At 41.1% G+C, this 9,496-nt stretch overlaps 1 protein-coding gene across 2 annotated transcripts; it reads right to left on the bottom strand.

Annotated features, from left to right (window-relative positions):
* Nucleotides 1-6,044: 6,044 nt before the first annotated feature.
* Nucleotides 6,045-8,149, bottom strand: LOC121992423 (alpha-1,3-arabinosyltransferase XAT2-like). Of its 2 annotated transcripts, none has more exons than XM_042546789.1 (5): nt 7,951-8,149; nt 7,757-7,810; nt 7,574-7,657; nt 7,399-7,506; nt 6,045-7,265 (listed from the first exon to the last, which is right to left on the bottom strand). In XM_042546789.1, exons 1-5 carry the CDS (start codon nt 8,069-8,071, stop codon nt 6,064-6,066), a joined length of 1,569 nt encoding a protein of 522 aa, XP_042402723.1. In that variant the 5' UTR covers nt 8,072-8,149; the 3' UTR covers nt 6,045-6,063. The 2 variants fall into 2 exon arrangements, with proteins under 2 accessions (XP_042402723.1, XP_042402724.1); XM_042546790.1 differs by having other exon boundaries at nt 6,045-7,259.
* Nucleotides 8,150-9,496: the final 1,347 nt, after the last annotated feature.

Genomic DNA, 9,496 nt, shown 5'->3' with positions numbered 1-9,496 from the left:
TGGTGTTTAAAGTATTGATAATTTAAGGAACCATGATAGTAAGAACTCATATTGAACATTTAATGATATGCTAATAATTTAAGGATGTGTCTAAAATACTAAACAAGACAATAAAAATAAATGATAAACAATAATATCATAATCCTTTTCATCAAAAACTACATTATATTTCTATTTAACTAACAATTTAGTTACAATTATACTTATATGATAAAAATATATAGCTAACATTTTATTTTTGAACCACATAAAAATTAAAATTCTTAATAACTTAGTGGATTAAATAAAAAAATTAGAAAACTTATCTCAAACAAGATTATTTATCGAATATGTTGAAAATGATGATAAGGAGTTCCGCTGATGACCGTGAACCAAAGATTAATATGTTCAAATTTATAGTAAATAGGTACTCGTGCATTATTGCAAAAATCTGGAAAAAAAAAATCAATATAAATAAAACATTAAAAGACAGAATCAAAAGCACAAACTGGTAAAAAAAAATTGGAATCCAAAGTTTTCTTAATTAATTAATCAAGAGTTTTGTTCCATTTTGGTCATTTTGTTTATAACATTTAAGAACTCCATCCCATAGCAACTCAACCAACGTTATTAATTGGAACTTTGGCACGACATGAGGCATTTTACTGTTGGAACGCCCCTTTCGGCCATTTCATGTTCATTCCAATGAACCATGGTCATTGGTTAGGTGTCAACTTTTGCAGGAGTTGTTGAAGGTTATCGGGTTGTTGGCCTAGTGCATCTTCTATGCAAATTGTTGGACGTTGTTGGGCTGTAGACCAAATCAATGGCGGATCCAGGAGTTTAAGTATGGAGGGACGATCATAATCTGAGCTGACCGTGGCTAATTTTTTTTAAACGGTCAATTAATTATATGTAATTAAAAAAATATTTTTTAAATATCTTCGCATACAACCTACCGCGATGGATTTATTTCGTTCAATTATTTAACAACACCTTGAATTAAATTTTCACGATTAGTAAAGATGTAGATATCTTGATATTTCCAGTACCGACGGGTAAAGTAATGAGCTCGTTGCTCAAGTACAAGTCGTCATCCAAGTGCACCTCAACACCGTCGAGATTATTCACTCCGACGATAAGTCATTGACCTGTTGGTGGTTGTAGAATTTGCTTTTTTAGTCGAATCCACCCTGTTTCTATAATATTTTATTTTTAAAAATAAAATATTTTTTAAAAAAATAAATATAAATAATATTAAAATATAAAAATTAACGTCTCCAATAAAATTAGGCCCGGTGAGAGGGCCTCCGGCAACATTAGTCAAATTAGTCTAGCATTAATTCAAACTATTTAATATAACTTAATTACAAATAAATTTATTTTAATAAAAAGCTATGACTAGAATAAGATTTTTTTAATGAATAATAATAGAGTATCATTTTACTATTCATAATTAAAAAACAAGACATCTTTTAGTTATTTATTTTTTACCTGAGAAAATTATTATTGACTCAATCAAATTCATATAAATTTAGTAATGACTTTTCATTTTTTTTTTTATTTTAATTTTTTCCCCATTTTAGGGTCGTATGGCGGTAGGTGGGCTTCCTCATATTCCTTCGTTGGGTTAAAGCGTGTCGACGGCGTTTTCGGAATCGACCTCCGACAAATCTTCGGCCTTCGCTGTCCTTTCTCCTCCTTTGTCGTTGCCCCCCCCCCCCCGGTGGATCCGCCCCTAGACCAAATGCGTGAGTTGTTGGAAGTTGAGGTTGAGTAGTCGGCTATTGTCGATAGCTGACTGGACTTTCCGTGTCTGAGTGGGATACCACGGGATGAAGGTTGAATACTCAGGACACTTAAGGCACCTCCAACCTCGAACTTTATCCTTGAAGAATCGGCTTCTTATCGTTAATGAAGCCTTCGCCATTATCCACTTAAGGGTACCTTCAACCATGCAAAAGGCGCCTCCATGCCAAGCTCAAGGGCGCCTCCAACCACATAGGAGGCACCTTCATGCCTTTTTGCGTGAGTCTTCAACCAATGAAGCTGAGGTGCCTCCACTCAAACAGGAGGCACCTCTGATCACTATTCATCCAAGGTTTGAAGTGCTTTTTATCCCTACAAAATATGTTAGTCTTAATATCAGATTATACCATGCAAAACAGAGTTAGCACAATAATAAAATGACATTATTAATTAGACTATGTATGTCTAATATTAAAATCTAGTTATGGTCTCAATTTAAGTATCTAAAATGAATCTAAACTGGTCCAACGCCTAAAGACCCTAATTGGGACTCGTCCATACTGGAATATTCTCCTCCAGTGCTTACCTTCACTTATTGACCAAACATCTGGTCCTCTAGATTTGGAATTTCTCTAGTTCTGCTTAATGTCTGATTAATCTGATCCACTAAAACTTACTTGTAACACTGAGTTAGTAATATTGATATAAAATAGTAAGGTAAAATAGTATTAACAGCTTTCAAGATTCGCTAGTCCAGTCGATTGCGAGGCAGTCGATCGGAAACCAGTCAGTCATACATACTTGGAGTTTACTTCTCCAATACTTCTCATTACTTAAGGTTACCTTTCCCTAAGGTTTCCTAACTTCACTCACTAGGACTTCCATTGCCTGGATTCACTCACTAGGGCCTAACTTCACTCACTAGGACTTTAATTGTCTGGCTTCACGTATTAGGGCTTTCACCACCTGACTTCACTCATGGCTTCACTCACTAGGACTTCTACCACCTAGCTCCACTCATTAGGGCCTGACTTTCACTCACCAAGACTTTCACAACCTAGCTTCACTTAATAGGGTCTATCTTTAATCACTAGGACTTCTACCATCGAGTTTCACTAACTAGGGTCTGGTTTCATTCATAAGGACTTCCACCAATTAGTTTCACTCACTACGGCCTAGCTTCACTCGCCAGGACTTCCACAACCTAGCTTCACTCACTAGGACTTGGCTTCACTCGCCAGGATTTTCCCTTACTTAACCTCCAATTAGAACTAGTCACTTAGTAAACTTTAGAACTTATCCTTACTAGTCATCTAGTCCTGGCTACACTTCTCTATTCCAATATCAAATTCTATTTGACCCTTAGTCAACCTGACCATTCTTAAATATATTATCAAATATCAAAACCTTTATAAATCGATTGCACCAACACTCTCCTATCTCCCCTTCATCCAACACTATCTTTTGCATTTCCTCCAATTCTTGCTTAGCCCTATTAGCCTTCTTTGAAATATGTTGATAGTATAGTGCGTCTAGTCCTTTCAACTTGCTTTTGAGCTGAACCAACTTCTTCTTTACCACATACTGAGTTGTTCCTTGCATTTGTTCTACCCAATTGCTGTCAACTGTTTGAAAGGGTTAGTGAGAATAAATACTACACATGATGAGTGGTCTAATATGCAATCCAGTGGAAAGAATTCTGCATACACTCAAAAATCTACTTCTAGCCAATGGTGATTTATCAATGCTTGGTCTAATTTGCAGAAAACAAAACCATTTGTTAAGGTGAAACAACATCGAATTGATTGCAAGTCAAACAGATTAGTCCAACAGACTAGCTCTTGAAGATCATGCGTGTTATATTTGGTTATTGACAGCCCACCCTTTTTTTGTCTTCCACAATAAGCATAGAATTGAAATCTATTAAGATCAACCAGAAAAAAAAATGATCAGAGCAATGTAGATGGAGATTTTGCTTCTTACTCGACAATGGATTAGCTACTTGATGTGGCAGAAGCCTGTAGCCCCTCACATGTCTCCTATGGTCAAAAGTTGGGCAGAACCAACAATCAAAGTCAAAGTTAAAGTGGGATGAACGTGACCAAAAGGGAATCAGATTCGACCCAAATGAGACTCAGATTTGATCGAACCAACTTAGCATGCTCATCGCAAAGAATAGAGTTTGCCTAAAGACAAGGCAACTATTAAGACTTGGCCTCAGTCACCGGCATCCTCCCTTTTTCGGCCTTAGATACTGGCATCATCTATGTCTCGATCTCAATTCCCGATATCTTCCCTGTCTTGACCTCAAATCCCGACATCATCCATGCTTTAGTCTCAGATTCCAGCATCATCCATGTCTTGCCCTCAAAACCAAGCATCATCCATGCCTTGGCCTCAGATCCCGACATCGTCCCTGTCTCAGCCTCGAATCTTGACATCCTCCTGCCTCAGCCTCAAAACTTGACATCATCCATGCCTAGGCATCAGATCCTAATATTTTCCATATCTCGGCCCTGATCCCGACATCCTCCCTATCTCGATCTCAGATCTCGATATCCTCCATGCCTCGGCCTCAAATCTCGATATCATCTATGCTTCAGCCTCATATCCTGACATCATTCATGCTTCAACAGTATATCCTGAAATCCTCGTTGCCTTGGCCTCTGTCGTCGACTTCATCTATCCTCAAGGTGACTCAACATTAACCTCGTTTCCTCATCTATCCACGAATTAAATCCACATCTTACGCGGCCCGCTAAAAACACATGAGGAGAATGTGGATAAGGAGGCAGCGTAACCATCCATTAATGAGACTATTTTTCCTAGGAGATAAGGATAACGGTTGCAAATATTCCGGAACATGTGACACCAATTGAATTGAGAAGTGGTTAAATAATTATTAGATTTTGTCTCCTAGTTGCTCTCCTTCAAACACATGACATTTGATAAATGAAAAGATAACTATATCTGGTTCTCTCACTGGCTCATATGAAGATGATGGAGGCAAATACAACATCTAACGTGAAGATACTCTTCTGATAGTTATATAAACCCTAGATAAGGTAAATGAAGGGGACTCTTTTCGACTCCAGTAAGCTCTCTTTTTCTTTTTCTTCTTCTTCTTCCTTCTCTAGTTTCATACCTAAGCAAACCCTAACTTCTCTAGTTTCCTTCTCAAGTTTCATACCATAAATTTCAACCTATGAATGAAATGGTCCATCCTTTGGACCGTACTTTGCGGTCCAAAAGATCCGGCCTCCTCCCTAACATGCCATTCATTCTACATTAAAACAATAACAAATAATTCCTCCATAGTGTTTGTGGACAGTAACTTCACGTTGTAGTTACATGGAAAAACTGCCATAATACGTCCAAGTATAGAGAAATTAATTATCGAGGGGTTTGGTTCGTTGTTTTGAAGGGCTGATTCGTCCAAGGCACGAAGAAGAAGAAGGGGGGACATCACATCAGTGAGTTATTTTCCTTGTCTTTTGTGTTCACAAGAGTAATGTGTTACATGCTTTAAGATCTACACATAGCACAACAAAACACCCATGTCTTATCTTGAACAAATTGTAACTTGTCTTATGTTGGAAGCTAGCTACTGCATGTGCTAGTAATCGCAGTGTAAAGGAGTGTTCGAGGCTACACATATGCTTCCCTAACTGTGCTAGCCCAGGCCTTCTTGACCACTTGCTTCTGAAAGAACTCATAAACAACAGATACGCCTTTGCCAGTCGATCTAAATAGGTTGGTAAGGCATTCAGCCGCCCCCGCCCCGACAGGGAGTCCTCGTGTCTAGGCGCCTAGTTAGGGTCCAAATTAAAGTCATCTTTATTTTTGATAGAGAAGGAGTCCTCGTGTCTAGGTCCAAATTAAAGTCATCTTTATTTTTGATAGAGATAGAGGAAGAGGAAGAGAGATTTTTTAGCCGTGATCATGATGAATGAAATAAAAAAGATGATTTGGTTCACTACCTCGTGTCTAAGTGTTTTTTATCATTGGCCTTATAAGGTGATGAAGGGAAGTAAATGACGTATTGAGCGGCTTTCTAGTTGAGAGGGCATTTGATTCTACAGTGTCAGAAGGAAGGAGCCAGAGGGAACGAGGGAAGAGCGATTCAAGGGGGAAAAAAATAACTTAGACAGAGAAGTCAGAGAAGACCCATGCAGGGTCGAGCATTTGGTTAAATATTTTTAAAGGTCGTGAGGCTGAAAGATTTATTTATTTTTTTTATAGATTGCTAGGAAATTTAGAGTTTTTCAGGAAACTAATTTCCAAGCCGATTAATCTAAAGAAAAAGGAGAAGAATGTGTGAATCAATTGTAAATATTAATCTTCAATTGTATATTGACGGAGATTGTCCAGTGCTACGAGTAGAAGAGGTTTAAACCTGTCGACGTCAATCTTCACGTCTTGGTGGTCCAAGTAAACTTGGCCCATCTTCTTCCATCCCTGCCGGTGGATCGACTTGGGGTCGGTGAAGACCGGATGCTGCCTCGGATACTGCTCTAATAGGCTGCTCTCCTCCACGCCGACGGAGTAGTCGAGGTAGCGCAGCCCTGCGTCCTCCGACGAGTTCTTGAAGCACCCCCGCGATATCGTTTCCAGATTCCCGAAGGGGATCACTTGCACCACCACCGCGCCGGTTGGAAGGTACACAAAGTTGGTCAGCCCGGCGCCGTGCAACCCCACCATGACGTCGCACGAGTTCACCACCCGCGCGAACTCCGCCACCCTCGTCATCGACTCCGCCTCCGCCACCTGCACTGCAAACCCCGCCGCCTCCGCCGTCCGCGCCACCTCCTCTAAGTTGGTGAATTGCCGCGTGCCTTTCCGCTGGATCAGCAGCATCCGTGGCTTCTCTTCCGCTCGCCGCATCGGTCGGTCCCTCTCGAGGCCGTAAGTGACGCGCATGAGCTTTGTGAAGTCAAGCATAGAGTAGCCGCCAGGCGTCCTCTCGGGGTCAATGGACATGGGCTTGTGGCTATGGAGGCCGACGATGACGCGGCGGTGGCAGCGTACCTGCTCATCGCCGTCCAAGTACACAATCTCGTGGCGCGACAGCTGCTTCAGGATCGCCTTGTACTTGTCCACCCACCAAAAATTGCGCGTCGAGATGATGAATTGGACGTCGCCGTTGAACTGCCGGGTCGTTATGAACAGGGGAATCAGAACGTCCGTGTAGTCGTGGTAGTAGTTGCCTGTGTAGCCTCCGATCACGAAGACGACGGCGGGGACCAACGTCTGGTTGACGGTGCAAACAGGGACGACGACTCCGTCGCCGCCGCTGAACGATCGAACGGACACTTGCTTGATGTGCTGCATAGCAGACGGGTCGAACTTGCGAGCGTAAGGCTTGATCTGCCATGACTCCTCCGTTGCTTTTGAATTTAGAACAAGGATAGAGGAGGAATTGCTGTGAATCCGAACGTCGCCGGTCATTTCGCAGACGTCCGTTCTCCAATTGGAAAGATCGCAAAGAGACTTTTTCTCTTTAATCTGTTTGCTCTGTGTTTCTTTTTGTTCTGCAACTAGAACAAACATGATAATAATTAAGAAGATGATACAAGAGGAAACATTAATTGAACTCCACATTTCTGCAACGGATCAAACGTCCCAACTAACCATTTCTCTGTTCCTTTCTCGAATAAGTTCAAGACTCACCTAGCTCTGCAGTCGTCACCGTGTCTTTTGAGGATGTTGACTTCTCATTTAATCGGCTAATAGCATCAGCAATTGAACTGATTCCCTGGTTGTCATCAGCTCCACCATCTCGAACATTGAACAAAAACATTAGCATTTCTTCTTCTTTCCCATGCATGATTAGTTGTAGCCTCACCTAACTGTGCAGGAGTAGCATTATTGTCTAGCGTGTGTTCATCGATGCCTGGGAGAATTCCCTCCCTGCTGCCGTGTCCTCCGCCTGGAAATTAACAATGATTTTAACAGAATTGAACAGAACAACAAACCTATCCAACTAAGAATTGTTTTCTACTCAGTCGATATCAGTGAATTGTATTACTTTCTTCTGCTTGATCAGCCCAAACTCTCCTGGTCAGCGAAAATTGTTGGTTGGCTGCAAAAGAGAAACTCGTCGAGGGCAAAAATAAGATAAAAATAAATAATTAAAAAAATATATCTTCGGAAATTCCGACGGTGCATTGAAATAATCATCCCACTTCATTAAGTTCTTCAAGGCTGAGTTAACGAAGTTACCTGAAAACACAGAGACAGCAAGAAAGCAGGTCAAGACTCCAAGGGAGAGTCCCAGCAGCAAGAACAAGGCAAGCTTCCTGGTCTCCATTCTCCTCTTCATGGCTTGTTCTCTCATCTTCATGGCTTGTTCTCGCTGCGGTTGGTCGTGGAGAGAGATCGAACGTGGCAAGATGAACTGGCATTGGAGGTAGCTAGCTCTTTTATTTCTTCCTGGAGAGAGTTAAAAGCCGCCTGGCAATTGGCGTTATTGATATGAGACAGACGGGCTACCGAACTGCATGCCTGGTTGGAGATATTTTATTAATTTTAATCTAAAAAAATTACCACGTACGTGACTTTTTCTAATATCAAAATACATACTCAAATTTCATATTTATTAAAAATATATAGTTATTTCTCATTATACTTTCCTTAACCAATAGTTGAATACATACTCAAATTTCATATTTATTAAAAATACATAGCTATTTCTAATTATACTCCTCCTTCACACATAGTTGATTATTATTGCATCATTTATTGGCTGTCATTTATACTTAAACACATCTGTAGACTCTCTTAAACTGAGAAAGTGTCTGGAAGAATTTTTACTTATATAAGAGTGATTATTTTAAAGTTAGTGAGAAATTAAAATATGGAGTATTTAAAACATAGAAGTTAAAAGTTAATACAAAATAAAATTTAAGTGTACTTCTAAATTTAATTTTTAGTTAATGATAATAATATCTTTAAACTATATAAATTAATCTTTATTAATTATTTAAATATAATTTTAATACACCATTGATAATATATTTACATAATTATTATTATATTTTGAATATAGTATCTGATCGGGTGATAAGGACGGGGGACCCTCGTCGGCGGGGGGTCAACGACACGTGTAGGTCAAAGGTCAAGATAGTCAACCCGGAGACCGGCCGACCGGACGAGGCAGGCCTACCGACAAGGCCCCGCGGGCCGACCGACCGTGAATCCTCCGAACCGAATGAAAGACAACCCGACTAGGGGTCGGGTTTCCGATGCTCAAGGTAAAAAGGGTTTCAAGGGTCGAGCGGGTTGTCCGTTCGGCCGATACACAAGGCAACACAGGTAGGAGCAGTCTCATCCGAGCATATGACCGATGCAGAAGTGATATGTCTGCCGAGCGGCCGATCCGCTCAGCCCCGGAACAGACAAGGAACGCAAGAGGACAAAGGAGACAGGGGATAACATCATCCTCGAGACACCTGCCGCCGACAAGCAGCAGAGTTGGCGGCCGAGCCGTACACAGAATCATACGGTGGAAGCTTCCACCGTCACATCCGGGATATGCTCGGGCGATTGCGGAATGGCGCCAGAGGTACTTTTCTGACACAGGCTTGTTAAGGTATGTATGGGGAAGCGTGCACGCATCGAGAAACGTGCTTGCGCTCCCCCGGGGTCCTATATAAAGACCCCAGACGTCGACGAAGGTATGGACACATCTTTACTGTAGTCTCGTTACTCTGCCTCTCTCGTTGCCTGACTTGAGCGTCGGAGGGCCGTCGCCGGGAAACCCCTCCCG

The sequence above is a fragment of the Zingiber officinale genome, chromosome 6B (genome assembly GCF_018446385.1).
Source record: "Zingiber officinale cultivar Zhangliang chromosome 6B, Zo_v1.1, whole genome shotgun sequence".
NCBI classification, from domain to species: domain Eukaryota; kingdom Viridiplantae; phylum Streptophyta; class Magnoliopsida; order Zingiberales; family Zingiberaceae; genus Zingiber; species Zingiber officinale.
Note: the sequence above shows the minus strand (reverse complement) of the source record. Positions and strands in the feature narration are given on the sequence as shown.

Bases quoted from the DNA above. Each gene is read 5' to 3' on its own strand.
- LOC121992423 (XM_042546789.1), bottom strand. From the start codon at position 8,071: ATGAAGATGAGAGAACAAGCCATGAAGAGGAGAATGGAGACCAGGAAG. The intron at 7,811-7,950 runs GTAACTTCGTTA...TCTCTTTTGCAG, and splicing joins TGCTGTCTCTGTGTTTTCAG to CCAACCAACAATTTTCGCTG. The intron at 7,507-7,573 runs GTGAGGCTACAA...TCAATGTTCGAG, and splicing joins TGCTACTCCTGCACAGTTAG to ATGGTGGAGCTGATGACAAC.